Here is a 16,264-nt window from a genome sequence, read left to right as displayed (position 1 = left end):
TTCTCTGTACTGGAAACATTATTCATCTGAAGAAGTGGGTCTGTCCCATGAAAGCTCATCACTGAGTAAATCATTTTGTTAGTCTTCAAAGTGCTACATTTCTGTGGCCCAGATTAGAGAGGTTCAACCTGTAGGACAAATAAGAAAGTTAACTCTGATGTAGAAACAATTGAATTATTAGCCTATATCTATGTGAAAAACACAGTGACATAATTAAAAATAATTCTATTATGGAATTTTAAAAATAGCTAACATACATAAAAGCAAAAACACACAGAAGTACACATAAATTTACAGTTCCTGTGAATGGAAGACAATAGTTAACTCTGTGCACACGATGATGTTCCTTTTTAGTAATTTTAAAGGAGGGTGAATTTATTTCTTTTATATTAATAGAAAATATTTTGGCCCATATATAAATATTAAGAATAAATTATACTGTTTATTCCTTTGCAAAGATAAAGGCAGTTTTCCACCCTTCTCTGTGTGTATATATTTATGTGTTCATGCATTCATATGCATGTAGAAAGAGGGATGAGAGAAGGGATATATACTTTATATGTAAATAGTTCTGAATGATTTGCTTCACAACTAAATCGCTACCATCCATCATACATGTATAAACGCATGTTTTAATCAGATAGTTGCTCAGCCAAAAAGATAATTCCATTCTTCTTCCAATTGTGTATATTCTCACCACTGATTTGCAGGAATCTTTTTAATGAAAGCAGTTTATTGTTGGGATCATTTAATCAGTCTTAGAGAAAGGTTACATATGTGTAGCCTTTTTTACACTAACCAGATATTCATTAAATAAGGAAATAAAATACTTGTGATTTATTTTTCAGATATATCAACCTGTGTCTGTCACAGATAGCTTAGAAGAGTGTAGAACCTATCTAGAGTCTCTGCCAGACACTGATTCCCCAGAGCTATTTGGAATGCACGCCTGCGCTGGAAGAGCATTTCTGGAATCTCAGGCACAAACTTTTATTGATACTATTGTCAGCATGCAGCCAAGAATCAGCATGGACACCCTCATCATTAGGTCAGTGTTTTTAAAAGGAACTATTTTAGTGACAGGACAAAGTGGAATCTATTACCTAAAAGAGTTAGTAAATTATTTGTCATGCTCACCTACAATTTAAAGCTTATTTGTCTATAGTTATGCTTGAAGACATCATTAGATTAGGGGGCCACAGCTTGTGGCCCTGTCTCTCCTTTTCATTATCAGCCTCCACCACCCAAGAACAGGGGGAGGGTGCATGAAAACATATTTGTACCCCTTGACTGGGACAAAGTATTTGCATTCCACCCCTGTGGCAGTTGACAGGATGCATGCAGGAGTCTGCCAAAATAGTTTTGTTACTAGGAAAGGCCACATGAAAAGGGCCTTCTGGGGCAGAATGTCGACCATAGGGTCATCTGGCTCAGCAACCTCTTTGTGAGAAAAGTTGAGACTATGGGCCACTCTATTTAGAAGGTCATGTAGAGGCTGAAAATTCACTGCGGCAGGGACCCAACACTGAGGTGCTTGCCACCACCTCATCCAGTCAGAACTGGAGGAAGCCAATGGAGGGGCTGCCTCAGCTGCTTCCCCTTGCTGTTCAGGAGGTGAAGCGTGAGGAGCCACGTCGGGTGGGAGAGGCAAGACAGGCTTAGGGTCTGACAGTCAGTGACTAACAGTAGTCTCTGTTGTTTGGGGAGCAGAAGTTTGAGGCAGAGGAAAGGGCATGGTACCTTGCAACTGGTGGTACGCCCATGTCATCCAGATCTTCCACTGGGACAGCCACTTGGGGGCTCCCATGTTTCTGTGAAAACAAAGGTCCACTGGGATTGAACAGCTGGAAAGGACCAAAGCTTCATGAAAAGAGGAAGGTGAGCCCAAATGAGAGGGCCACAGGGGGTGCCACACTGGCTGGTGCCATCAGTGCAGAGTGGCCTGGTGGGGACTGCTACCAGACCTGGGAACAGATGAGGTTCCAGAACCTCGAACACTGATGAGTGAGACCAAAAAGGAGATCGGGGCTGTTTCAGAGAGCAGGACCAGCGTGCCAAGTGGGACCCAAATGGAAAATGGGATTGGCATGGAGAGCAGAACCAGCAAGGCAAGTAAGACCAGTGCCAAAATTGGGACCAGTGCAGAGGTTGGGATTGGTGAGCTGAGCAGAACCAATGTGCAAAATGGGACCAATGCATGGAATGAGACTTGTGTTGAGACTGAGACTGGTAATAAGACCATGAACTGCACTGAGCCATGGGAATGGTGACAAGAAGCACCTGTGTGTTCTGAAGAATGGGGCTGAGACTGTATCACCACAACCAGTGCGCCAGGTGGATAAACCCAAATGGGAACGTTGCTCGGATGTCCAGTGCCCAGGATCAACACAGTGCCAACTCTCAGTATGGTGGGCAGAGTGTGCCAAAGATCCAGATACCGAGCCAGGGATGCCCACCATGGGAGCCCTTGAACTTGAGTGGCCATGTGGGGTTGGGGACCAAGAGCTGTGAGTCAGACCAACAATGCCACGAGCAGCCAAGTCAAAATTCTGAGTGGTGCCAGGACTCCAAGCAGACACAAGCTGAAGTGGGAACAGGAGGGTTCATCATGGCAGGCTTACCCCTATAGAGGTACCACGGGACAGAAGCCTCAGCCTGTCCTGGGACTGCAGCATCTCAGTAAGACCCCTCAGTCAAAATTTTGAGGAGGAAAGGAACTTTGAAGTACCCAGGGGTTAGCCGTGGCTACATGCAAGCCGCCACTTCAAAGTTTAAAACTTCCAAGTTGCTGCAGGGGAAAATTAGTTTAATGAAGTGCTGCATATGCACCTCAGCACTTCATTAATAATCTCCCAGCATCCTACTTACCATGTTGCCTTCGAAGGTGGGAGCTAGTATAGACACGGCCTTTCTGATATATACTGTCAAATGCCTTCTGAAAATCGACAAAATAAGTGTAGATGTTCTTGTTCTTTTGTCGAGCTTTTTCCACTATTAATCTTAGTGCCAGCTCATTGACACTCATCTGACCAACCCTTTATCCAGGCTTGGGACTAGCATGGAACCCCTAGAGGTTTCATGGCAGAGTTGTGTAGACACTGCCATTCATTTTAACAACAGAACTGGCCTCTCTTGGCATCCAAAAATGCGTGCCATGACTGTTTTGCTTACAGCTTAAAACTTGGCTGCCTTGCAAGCATGCACATGTCCCCTTTCATAGCTTCATGAAGTTGTGACAGCTGCTCTCCACCAGGAACAAAGAGCAAATCATTAATATGGGATGCTCCTGCTCTGTCCTGTGCTACAAACACAGAGGCAGACAGCAGCAGATATGTATGTAAGAGAGAGATTACCGTGCTGTGTAGAGCCAGGGTGGGAGTCAGGGGCTGTCGAGAGTGTCCCCGTCCTTATACTGTATGACTGGTTGTTTTCAGAGGCTGGCTGAACTTAAAAACAGCATGCTAACATGCTCACTCCTTCACTGTCTCTCTCACATACAACCTCCCACTCCATCACACACTCCCCCAACACACACCATCTCTCTCTGACACACACACAAGCTATCTGTAATACACTCTTGAAGGAGTTTTGCCTTCTCCCTCCTACATGTTTCCCAGGCCTGGCTGGGCTCTTGGCATCTAGACGGAACACCTGCTCTCGTGTAGGCAAGCCGCCGGGAGCTGTGTTGTTTTGATTGGGTGTTTTTGAGAGTCCATGTTCAAGGACTGGGAGGATTGATGTGGCTTTTTTAGAGATAGAAGTGCTGAGCCAGTTATATTGTAGCTGACTGTTTTTCTCATAATAATGTGCTCTCACTTGGTTATAAAAGCTGTGAGAATAATAAACTCAGGGCCTTCAGACTATAGAACTGTTGGCCCCCTGCTGTCTATGTTCGTCTTTGTCTTTCATCCTTCGCGGTATCGCACCTCTGGGACCTGTCACTAAAAAGAAATACAACACACTCTCCTCCCTGCTTTTCCACATATGTATTTGAAAAGCAGCTGACAATCTAGTAGGATTTCCATGGAACAATGGGATGGCAAAAACCGTATCATGATGAGGTACTTACCTGGTGAGGTATTGCAAACATTAACCAAAGCAGCTTTTTGCAACTTGCACAGTGGGATGGCTACCCACAATACACTGCTCTATGCGTTGATGCAAGAGCCATTAATGTGAATGCACCTGTTGACCTAAGGAGCATAGTGGTCTTGCAACACTGATTTATTTTGAATGCTTTAATTAAAATGGCATAACTTTTGGTGACAAAATTCTGCAATGTAGATCTAGCCCTAATGAACTGGTTATCTGTAATTCCTAGTTTGGCTATGTCTATACTGCACACGTTACAATGACATAGGTCTGGCACTGCAGTTGTGCTGCTTTTGTAAGGTATGTTGTGTGGCTGTTCTTCATCACCAGGAAAGAGTTCTCCAACTAACAAAATAAAACCACTTCAACAAGGGGTGGTAGCTTTTCTGACAGAAGCATGGCTCCTGATGATGAAGCACTGTCCACTCTTGTGCTTTTTGTTGCTAAAACTTTTGTCATTCAAGACAGTGTTTTTCAGCCCCCTGAGTGACAAAACTTTTAGTTATGAAAGTTCAAGTGTAGACAAAATCTTAAATATTTCTACAGCTTAGTCTGGACTCTGCCTCACTGCATAGATCATTGATTCTTCCCCAGTGTCATATTGAAAAAAAAAACATTCTTTTGAAATATCCCCAGCATCCTAACTCTTTGTAAATATCTGCACATCTGTTTATGGACACTTGCTAGAGGTGGTCTGGAAACATATTAGAATACAACCATAAACAAAAAGTGGAAGTGGGGATATAAGATCATCTCCTATTGTACCCCACCAACTCAAACAATTCCAGAATGAAAACTTGTAATCTTTTTTGTTTTTCCCTCCAGTGGTGGAAAGAGCCAAGATGAATTAGTTCTGGAAATAGCATCAGACATTCTAAGGCAGCTGCCACTCACTGTAGAGGAACAAGATACAGAACTGACACCCGGAACTGAAAACCCCTCCAAAATTAAAACCACACTGGGAAGTGTAATGTCAGGCCCCATTTGGGCAGATCTTGCAAAAGCTACTAAAGGTGAGAACAATGGTTTACATAATGTTTAATTAGAAAGGAACTTATATTTTCCAAAATTAATCTTTTCTTTTAAAAAATTTCTTCTCTGCTTTTAATTTTCTACTGCACATCTTCTCTCTTTGTTCAGAACATGCCCCTCTCCTCTGGGATTAGGGGGTAATCCAGTATCGTTGGAGACTCCAGAACTGAGCTCTGCCCTTAATCATAAGCCATGAGAATGTCTTCCTCTGCTGAAGGAATAAGATGGTTCAACTTTTACTCAACATTTTAATTTATAACATTACTTTTTATTTATTTTCATGAAGTAGCAACTTCATTGGGCTTCTCTGTCACTCAAGCACTGAGGCTTTAATTTTATGGTTTCTTTAAGAGAGCACCAATAAATTTATTGCCCCACCACTTCTCTGTCTCACACCATAGCTGGAGAGAAGCTCTGCAAGAATCAAACCAAGTCTAAGAAATGCTGTAGGTAGCTTTTCAGTAGCTTCAGAGCATTAGCTGTGCCCTGCTGTTACATAGCTATCATCCATTTCTCTGTGATGGCACAGAGTTTGAGAGGACACCATTCCCTAAAGCCATAAGCTGTCAACCCCCTCTCTGCCAGAGCATAGGGCTTTGAGTCAGATAGCTATGCTGGAGCCATGACCCCCATTTCAAGCCACAACTCTGCAAAAGAAGACTTGACCAGGAACACGAGAAGAGGTTTATTTGGGAGAATTATTTGGGGGAATTCTTGCAAATGTAAGATTCCCCAGGTCTCAAAAGACACAAGTAAGCATCCCCTTCATTAAAGCAGATTGTACAGGTTGACCTTCTCTAATCCAGCATGCTGAGGAACTGACCAGTGCCAGGTAAGAGAATTTGCCGAACCATGGGAGGTCAGTATAGTCTAGCTGCATTCCCAATGTTTTCACTGCTTACTGGGCTCTTACAAAACATTTAGGGGTAACTGACAGCTAAATAACAGCACAGAACACTGAGAGTCAGGACTGGTGGCTGCAATGAAATTTTATGAGACCATGGGAAATTTGGTCACACCCACGATAAAGTGTCATCCAGCTAACTAAAATCATGCCAGACTATGGACATTGCCGGACGAGAGAGTTCTGGATTAGAGAGATTCAACCTGTAGTGTGAATGAACAAGTATGCTCTAAATCATAGTTTAAACCCTTTCTCCTTGTCTTTTTTATCCTGAGGGAATATTTACTGAGGCCTTCATTCTGCTGCCCAAAGGCTCTCGCTTAGTATTTGGAATCAGACTCATTAACCCTGCCGCACTCCGCAGTATGTCTGGGCATACAGATAAATCTGTTATTTCTGTGAAGAATTGGCTCAGCCTTCAATACGATGGGACTTGTCGCTGTCTGGCTTTCAGTTCCCAAAACCTTGCTATGCCAGGGAAAGGAACTTAAAGTCTGATGATGGAAAGATGTCAGTACCAGTTTATGGGCAACATGACAGTCAGCACTCTTCCAGTGAAACAGGCACATTCATAACTTGCCAGAAGAAGTTTCAAGCCCACCAGTTCTTCAACATCAAGAAATTTTTGAACCCAGTGCTGAGAATCGCTCACCCAATAGCCAAAACAAACCTGGCACGCTTGTGCCATCCAAAACGTCATTGTTTCCTGGCAGTGGTCGTTCACGGCCAACTATGTCCAGCATTTGGAATTGCTGGGTCCATGCACTGGCATCATTCTTCTCCACTTTTTCCCCATCTCCTGTTACGGCGCACTCTACATGAGCTCAGGCCTCTTCAACTGCCTTGCTGGCTCATGTGCCTTTCCAGGAAATCTGTCATCCTGTGACATGGTCCTCTGCATATGCTTTCATGTCTCACTATACTATTGTGCAGTAATCTAGAGGGGCCGCAGCCCTCAGGCCCGCTGTCCTTGAGTCAGCCATGCATTGACTGACTCCTCTTCCTGGGTTTGGCTTGTGAATCACCTAACTCGAATAGCTATGAGCAAACACTCGAAGAAGAGAAAACAGCTACTAACCATTGTAACTGTTTGTCGATAGATGTTGCTTATATCTATTCGAAACCCACCCTCTTTCCCCACTGTCAGAGTGGTTGGCAAGAAGAACATGAAAGGGTGCTGGGTCAGCAGAGCTATACATAGGCTCCACAAAGTCCTCCTTCCAGGGGGCTCCCCAGTGACCCCTAGTTTTTTGCTAGGGAAAAACTTTCCAACAGCCATACACGTTACACCTAACTCAAGTAGACATGAGCAATACATCTTGCAGAACAACAGTTACAATGGTGAGTAGCCATTTTTTCTTACTTGAGGTTGAGGAGGGCAACTTGCACCTGATCCCTCTGTTGGGACCATACTCTTTTTTTCCACTCTCAGAAGTCACTGAGTAGTAGTGACATCCAGTCAATATAGAAGGCAAGTGCCTGCCTCACATTGAGAGAGTGTAGCTGTTGCTCCCACTGGGAGCTCTGCGGTTCAGGGTAGAAGACAGATAGGAAGATGTCCTGGCTAGTATGAAAGCCGGAGACCATTTCTGGGAGGAAAGCTGGGTGTGGACAAAGTTAGATCTTGTCCTTATAGAACACCATGTATGGGGGCTTGGACATGAGGGCCTGGAGCTCGGTCACCTTTCTGGCAGAGGTGATGGTCACCAGAAAAGCCACTTTCCAGGAGAGGTAGAGGCGGGAACAAGTGACCAGAGGGTCGGCGGAGGGTGGGGAGCATTAAGCATTCAGGGTACCAGGCCCTTTAAATCAGTCATTGTGGGTGGCTCTGTGGGTTACCAGGATGAGTGGGGGCATTACAGCTTTCTCCAGGCAGCACTGAGATGGGCTACCCTTAGCCCTGCCCCTTCCACCCAAGTCTCCTCTCCTACCCACCACTACACACACCTTGCCCAGCAGTCTGGCAAGTCTGCTGGTCCCTCTCTATACCATGAAAATAATGATCTTAAATGGGCCGGCTCTGGGAAAACTGAAATCTACATCCTCCTCTGTGGCACTGACAGAGCTTCTTCAAGATGCAGGACCACTATGCTCCACACAATTTATAGTGCAACTTCCTGTCCCAATAATACAGAGCATAGCTAGGCCAGTGTCGGAGGCAGGAGGCACTAAACTAGTAGCAAGCACTATATAGTACTCCTCACCCAGGCAACATACACTAAATGTCGTGACTTTCATCTGGTGAGAATGACTAAAGTCAGGTGACTTGCACTAGATAGTGTGTGATGTCTGAAAAATGAAGTCAGGCATACAGCATGCAATGGATGCATAGGAAAAGCCACTGAAGGTATGAAATTTGCATTCCACCACAAATGGTAGAAGAGCAGGTGTTTCTGAACAGTTGACCGCTTAAATTTTAAAACCAAATTTAATTATTTGAAATTATCACTGTCACAGTTACTTTCTGTTATCCATTACTCCAAGTTGTTAATCAGGACCCACCCCTTCCAAAACATTGAGGAAGATGAGGAGAAGCTAGCGAAAACGGTGTGTGTGTTAAACGAAAAGGGAAGCGGAAAGGACGGATTACGAACATTGATAAAACAAAAACAATGGTATTTGGAGATAAGGAAATAGGAAGGAAGATCAGTGTTGACGGTATTGAAGTACAAAATGAAGAGAAGTTCGCATATCTGGGGAGCAACGTAATGTATGATCTAGATTGTAAGGAGGAAATAGCGACTAGAATAGTGAAAGCAAGAACGAGTTTGAAGGCGATGGATAAGATCTGGAAAAGCAAAGCAATTAGCTTAAGAACAAAGCTGGGTGTCTTGAAAATGTGTGTATTCAGCAGCATGTTGTATGGATGTGAGACATGGATGATAACAAGGGATTCAAAGAGAACGATATTAGCATTCAAGAGGAGTTGTTATAGAAAGATCCTGAGAATAGGATGGACGCAGAAGGTCACCAACGAGGAATTATACAGGAAGATACAGCTGAAAGAGAACTTACTGCAGAAGGTTATAAAACATAAGTTACAGATATTTGGGCATATCTTCAGAATGAACAACAAATGAAAAATCAAGACCCTGGTATTCAGCATAATGGACAGTTTGAATAGGAGAGGCAGACCCCACAGAGAATAGATAGATCATATAGTAGATTGGTGCAGCGCTAGTCTACGGAAACTAAGCCAGTCTGCACTGGACAGGGAAAGATGGAAGGAAATAGTGAGAGAGGCATCAGACTCCAATGGGCACTGAGCCCACGGTTATTGATGATGGTGATGATGGTGATGATGATGATGATGACCCCTTCCAAACTGGTGAGATCTTTCCAAAATGGTGAGATGAAAAGAGCAGGGAAAGTAGGTGGTGAATCCAACTACAAAGAAATCAAAAGTTACTTGTTTAGCGGTGAGTTCCCTGAGCATGTCAAAGGACTCAGGAATATTGGAGTGAGGAATAATTTTATTCAATAAGCTGGATCTTTCACAATAAGGAGTGGAGAGCTCCATTACTGGTACAACAATATTATGAAACCAAAGTGACCCTTGGCACATGATACTTTAAAGCACGGTTTCCCAAACTGGGGGGCGTGAACCCCTGGAAGGGTGTGAAAAAATCTGGGGGGGGGGTGCAAGGCAACCTAGCCCCCCCCCATTTCCCCCACCCAATGAAAGAGCCGGCCTTTGCTTCTGGCACTCAGTCCTTGCCATTTTATGTGGGTGACCCAGAGCAGCTGCTATAAAAAGCAGGCAGCCGTTAAAGACCCAAGTGGAGCTAGCTGCCTCCTGCAAAGGTGAGAGAGTGTGGGTTGGGGAGGACTTGGAGGAGTAGGGGGAGGGGTTAGATGGGGGGCTTGGCAACCCTGGCTCAGGTGACGGGGCTGAGGTAAGAGCTGGGGGCTGGTGGTACCTAGCTTTGTGGGAGGGGAGGGGCTTGAGCTGCTGGCCAACTTGTGGGACTCACGGGTCTTGGGCAGCTGGTTCTGGCATTGTGAGGCTCAAGTGGCTCAGGCTGGCGGCTGGCCCCTGCAACACAGGGCTTGGGCAGCTGGCAGGCAGGCAGCTGGTCCCAGCAGTGTGGGGCTCAGGTGGCTGGCCCCAGCAGTGCAGGATGTGGTCTGGCAGGCAGGTGGCTGGCCCCAGCCACATGGGGTTCAGGCAGCTCAGGCTTGTGGGTGGCCAGCTGGCCCTGGCAACATGGGGCTTGGGTGAGCAGCTCAGGCAGCTGGCCCACAGCTGGAGCAGGTGGCTGGTTGGCAGGCAGCTGGCCCTGGCAGCGCAGGGCTCAGGTGGCTGACAGGCAGGCAGCTGGCCCCAGCAGCATGTAGCTCAGGCAGCTGGCCCCAGCAGCAATGGGCTTAGGCAGCTCAGGCTGGCAGGAGGGCAGCTGGCCCTGGCAGCATGGAGCTTGGGCGGGCAGCTCAGGAAACTGGAGTGGGCGGCTGGCCCTGGCAGCGTGGGGCTCAGGTGCTGGCTGCAGCTCTGGCAGCACGGGTCTCAAGCTGGCGTGGGCAGCTTGGCCACTGGCACAAGGCTCAGGCACCTAGCCAGCTGGGGCTGCAACAGGCACCCATAAAGAGCCAAGAAAAGCTGTGCTTATTCTTAGTTTAAATAACATTTTATATCAAGTTTTTGTGTTTATTTTAAGTTATGAATTGAATTTTATGTTAAAAATGGGGGTTGGATGGTGGTAAAGAAGAGGTGGGGCGCATGAGGGTTTCTCAAAAATCAAAAGCGGGGAGTGATGCTGAAAAGTTTGGGAACCACTGCTTTAAAGGTTATTAAAGACAAGGGGAAAAGATGTGAACTACTGAAATGTGCTCATGAAGGGTTGGGAACAGCAAAACAGGCTAAGGCATTGGGAGGGCAAATTGGTCACGATGAGACCCTCTGGAAATTATTAGATTCAGGATTCTGGTGGTAAAATATGAACAAGGATATTAGAGAATATGTTGCTACATGCAAGCACTGCCAGAAAAGGGCCACAAAAATGTGCATGTCAGCTCCAGAACTTCACGGTGTATTCATCCCAAATAAAGTATGGAGCCAAGTAGAAGTAGATTTGTCTTCTTTGCCCAAAAATCCACAGGGCTATGTGTGTATTTGTGTTGTAGCAGATTATTTCTCTAAGTGGCTAGAGGCAAAGACTCTGAAATAAGAATGTTGAAGAGGTGGCACTTTTCCTTTATGAGCCAATTTGCAGAATTGGCTGTACCAAAATACAAATTAATCACCAGAGGTGTGAGTTCCTTAATGAAGTTTTGAAAAATTTACATCTTTTAACAGGAAGAAAGCAGAGGGTCACCACTGCTTACCACTGTCAGGCAAATGGCCTTGTAGAGTATGCAAATCAGACAATTCAGTTTGCTATGCTAACAGTGTTAAAAAGTGAGCAAGAAGTATGACCAAAGGTGCTACAGGGAGTGTTTGCATTCCGAACATTGTGGCATAATTTAACATGTTTTACACCTTATGAACTTATGTATGTCAAGAAGCCTGAGCTGCCCATACGTTGCCTAGGCAATGACGACAATGAAGATTTAAATGATGAGATTCTTGTTGATCTTGATTTAATGGAGTGTACTTTAGATGCCAGTGATGTCCAAGATCACTTGACTTGCATCAAGTAGATACAAAAAATTGTAGAGGAGGAAGCTACAAGAACCTTAGTTAAGGCACACGCAGGACAAAAAGGGATTATGAAGAATGCCATAAGCAGCAAGAAGCCTTTAAAATTTGTCAGAAACTGTTCCTGTACAGTGAGCAAAGGGCAGAGAGGAAGGGGGCTAAAGGCCAGCTACCCTACCTGGGCCCTTATATAGTCATGGGAAAAAAACTCAAAGCACTTGTATACCTTAGCAAATGAAAAAGGCAATACACTGCAGAAGAAACATCATGGCTCAAATCTAAAAGTCTTCTGTGAGCACAAAATCCCTCACAAGATGAGTCTCCAAACTCACCACCAACATCAAATCCTGCAGACACTGATGTATCATGCAGTGAGAGCTATGATGACATGCCCATGCCAGCAACTTGTGAAAGAACATCACATCCTGCACACATTGATGTCAGAATTATGGGCAAGAAACATGCTGACAAGCCCTTCATTCCCACCTCAGCTACTTGGCAAACATCAGCCTATAAAAAGATGCAAATTCCAATTCCCCAAACAAATAAAGAGCTACGGAAGAAATCAGCAAAATTGAGTCCACCATTTAAATCTAGACAAAATTATTGGTGATGGCAATTGCCTCTTCAGGGCTAGCAGCAAAGAGATTGCATTGTCTGAGGACTACTACGCAGTAGTCAGGGCTGCTGCTCTGATTGTGATTAAATCTTTTGCATATGAAGAAGCTTTCGAAGCCTTGGTCAGTCTTCCTGTGAAGAAGTACTTGCTCCAAAGCCAAATGAAGCAAGACCAAGTCTACGGTACAGATGTCGAGCGCTTTGCTCTTGCCACAGTTCTTTAAACTCCCATTGCTGTCTATTAGCAGCCATCAGGAGCATTGACAAAGAACTGGTATTTTTACAGACCAGCAAAAGAGAACATCAACAGATTTGACACAATTGCACATGCAGAAAAGGAGCCTTGTGTTTATTTATACAATTCTGGAACTCATTTTTACTTGATGCTGGGTGTTACTAGTATTTAATCTTTCTTTCTTTTTTCTACATTTTCCAATGAAATAAATGAAAATGACAAAGACTGTGAACAGTCATTTCTTGGTATTTTATATTTTTCTGTGTTTTTTCTTTTGTCTATGTTTTACGGGTTTAGTCCCAGCTGCCTAACTTTAGTGAGTCTCACCAAACAAAGTGAAAGCCACCCAGGCATGACTGACTATATAGTGATTTGTGCCCAGGTAAGCAGCACTATATACTGCTGGGTGCTTTCAGTCAAAAGGGCACTATATTGTGCGGCTTACCTGTAGTGCTCCGTGACTGGATGGGCATGGAGGGTGTTCCTACCCTCTGTTTGCCAGAGGCTGGAAATGGGCCACAGGGAATTGCTCACTTGATGATTACCTGTTCTGTTCATTCCCTCTGGGGCACCTGGCATTGGCTATTGTCAGAAGACAGGATACTGGGTTTCATGGACCTATGGTCTGCCCCAGTATGGCTGTTTGTGTGTTCACCAGCACTGACAAGTGTAACTACCACAGCACCAGTGGCACTAATCACCTTGGTACTGAAACCACTGGCACTGCACCTCTTCCTACAGCAAGCGGACCCACATCTCATTGACACCTAAATCATGTCTTTTTGGCATCAGTGTTTCCCAGCACGTGGCACCACATCAGCTCACTTCATCTCAACCTTCTCTGTTCTCTGTCAGGGACGGAGACAGTGAGGAGGAGGGTGTCTTTTCATCTCAGCACTCCTCTCCTATTCAATCCACTGCAGTGCTTGATCCACCCGGACAGCCTAACGCACATGGCTGACACCAGTGTTCCCTGTAAGATGAGTCCTTGGGCAGTTACCCAGGAAAGATTCATGTGCCACCCAGCTGATTACCAGAGTGCACACAACCACCCACAGTGGGCAACATGTGTTTCTATTGGTGGTGCACATCCAAATATGCCTTGGTGCACAAAACAAAATTTGTTCCACCTATGGATGGAAAATTTTAGCAGGAATGCTGGCTGACATCCAGCCTTGATATGGTCTCCATGGATACAAACACTTATCCCATTTTCCACTCAGTGACCCTAATGGGACCCACTGGAAGCATACAGGACACAATACCTCAGGCTCCTGAGCCCATACGGGGAGAAGTTTAAATCTCCTATGTTATCCTCTGTTTCTGCACATATTGGGCAGATGTGGACAGCACATCGTGCAGAAGCAGTTCAGGGTAAGTAACACTTCTTCCCATGCTTTGATGAAATGTTGTTAACTTTCGTGGAACTAGTAAGTGCTACAGATACATTAGTTGAATAGGGATATGGTATGTGGTTCAAAGCAACTCTGTATAGCCAGTTATGCTCCTGAACAAATTCTAGGGTATTCTTTTATTTTGAGCTACTTTATAGTATAAGAAAGTCATTTACTTGTGACTCTGGCAATTATTTATAGCCTTTCTTCTGCAATAGCATGCCAAAAAATGTGACTTCATCCTTAAAGCTAATGTTAATCTTGGAGGAGTTTTCTGACATGTCAGTTCAAGGCATCCTTCAGTCTGCGTAGACTATGGATCACGCCCTTCATAACTCCATTTAAGATCGTCATTTGCGGCATTGACTGTGACTGTGGAGGCCACACGAGAGTGACAGTCCTTGCTACATCTGCTGCATATGTGGTGGGTGTCTGGCAGGTCCTTGCTGTCCTTTCTACGGGCTCGCTTCTCCTCTGCCAACTGTCTGATCTTCATCTTACCTTTCTGAAGGCCTTTGTGTAGTTCCTGCTTCCAGCTGCTGCAGTTGTCTGCCAGCTCTTCTCAACTATCTGGGTTGATGTCTGCCCCCTTGAGGTCCTTCTTACAGACATCTTTGTCATGCAACTGGGGCATCCGGGAGGTCTTTTGCCAGAGGCTAGCTCGCCATACAAGATGTCTTTTGGGATCCTTCCATAGTTCATCCTGTGGATGTGGCCAAGCCAGTGGAGCCGCCGCTGCCTGAGGAGGGTGTGCATGGTTGGAATTCCAGCTTGCTCGAGGGTGGCATTGTTGGGCACTCTGTCCTTCCATGATATCCCAAGAATGCACCTGAGGCAGCGCAAGTGGAAGACATTCAGCCTCTTTTCCTGGTGGGCATACAAAGTCCAAGACTCACTGCCATAGAGGAGGGTGCTGAGGATGCAGGCTCTGGAGACTTGCATTTTGGTGTGAGTGTACAGCTTGTTGTTCCACACTCTCTTGCTAAGTCTGAACAGAATTGTGGCTGCTTTCTCCTGTTTAGCTCAGACTCCAGTGACAGGGTGTCGGTGATGGTGGACCCGAGGTAAGTAAACTTGCAGATGACCTCTAGAGTGTAGTTGTCAATGCTGCTTGATGGAGGTTCAGCAACATCCTGACCAAGTACGTTTGTCTTCTCTAGGCTGATGGTAAGCCCCAAGTCCTTGCATGCTTTGAAGAACTGATCCAGCAGTTTTTGAAGCTGGCCTTCTGTGTGTCACTACAGCAGCGTCGTCTGCGAACAGCATGTCTCTAATGAGCACTTCCCACACGTTAGACTTAGCCTTCGGCCTTGCAAGATTAAGCAGTTTCCCATCAGATCTTGTGTGCAAAAAGATGCCCTCTGTTGAGGATCCAAAGGCGTGCTTCAGGAGGAGTGTGAAGAAGATCCTGAACAATGTCGGAGCAAGGACACGTCCTTGTTTGACGCCACTCCTGATGCTGAAGGCATCTGATGATGTGCCATCATATTGGATGGTTCCTCTCGTGTCTTTGTGGAAAGACTGGATCATCTTGAGTAGTCGTGGTGGACAGCCTATCTTGTGGGGCAATTTAAACAGTCTGTCTCTACTGACCAAGTCAAAAGCCTTGGTCAGGTTGACGAAGGCAATATAGAGTGGCTTCCTCTGCTCCCTGCATTTCTCCTGCAGCTGCCTCAGGGAGAAGATTGTGTCAATGTTAGATCTGTCGGTGCGGAATCCGCACTGGGATTCAGGATGCACCCTCTTAGTGAGCTTCTGGAGTCTGCCAAGGATGACACGAGCGAACAATTTACCAGTGATACTTTGGAGGGAGACTCCATGGTAATTGTTGCAGTCACTTCTGTCTCCTTTGTTCTCATACAAGGTTACAATGTTGGCATCCCACATATCCTGTGGAACCTCACCCTCTCTCAAGCACAGGCACAGCAGCTCATGTAGGGGTTCCAGGAGTGTGTCCAAGGCACACTTGATTACCTCTGATGGTATACCATCCTGGACCGGGGCCTTTCCTACTGCAGTGCTGTCAATAGCTTTCTTCAATTCGACCACAGTTGGTTCCTGGTCCAGTTCGTCCATGACTGACAGGAGCTCGGTGGCGTTGAGGGCTGTATCAACCACAGTGTTCTCACATGAGTACAGCTCGGAGTAGTGCTCGACCCATCGCTCCATCTGTTTGGCTTTGTCAGTGATGACTTCACCAGATTTGGATTTCAGAGGTGCCGTCTTGTTTTGGATGGGTCCCATTGCCTTCTTTATGCCCTCGTACGTTCCCCTCAGATTACCAGAGTCAGCACAGGTCTGGATACTGCTGCATAGCTTAAGCCAGTAGTTGCTGGCACAGCGCCTGGCTG

General features: G+C 45.6%; 1 protein-coding gene across 1 annotated transcript in view; it reads left to right on the top strand.

Annotated features, from left to right (window-relative positions):
* The window catches only part of DNAH14 (dynein axonemal heavy chain 14), a gene marked incomplete at its 5' end in the record, with an annotated part of 447,359 nt that overhangs the window by 411,003 nt on the left and 20,092 nt on the right, over positions 1 to 16,264 (top strand). The window contains 2 exons of the mRNA XM_074988409.1: positions 849 to 1,048; positions 4,918 to 5,105. Coding sequence (XP_074844510.1) covers positions 849 to 1,048; positions 4,918 to 5,105 — 388 coding nt within the window. The remainder of the gene's footprint in view (positions 1 to 848; positions 1,049 to 4,917; positions 5,106 to 16,264) is intronic.

The sequence above is a fragment of the Carettochelys insculpta genome, chromosome 3 (assembly GCF_033958435.1).
Source record: "Carettochelys insculpta isolate YL-2023 chromosome 3, ASM3395843v1, whole genome shotgun sequence".
Taxonomy (NCBI): Eukaryota; Metazoa; Chordata; order Testudines; family Carettochelyidae; genus Carettochelys; species Carettochelys insculpta.
This window is presented reverse-complemented; position numbering and strand designations above follow the sequence as displayed.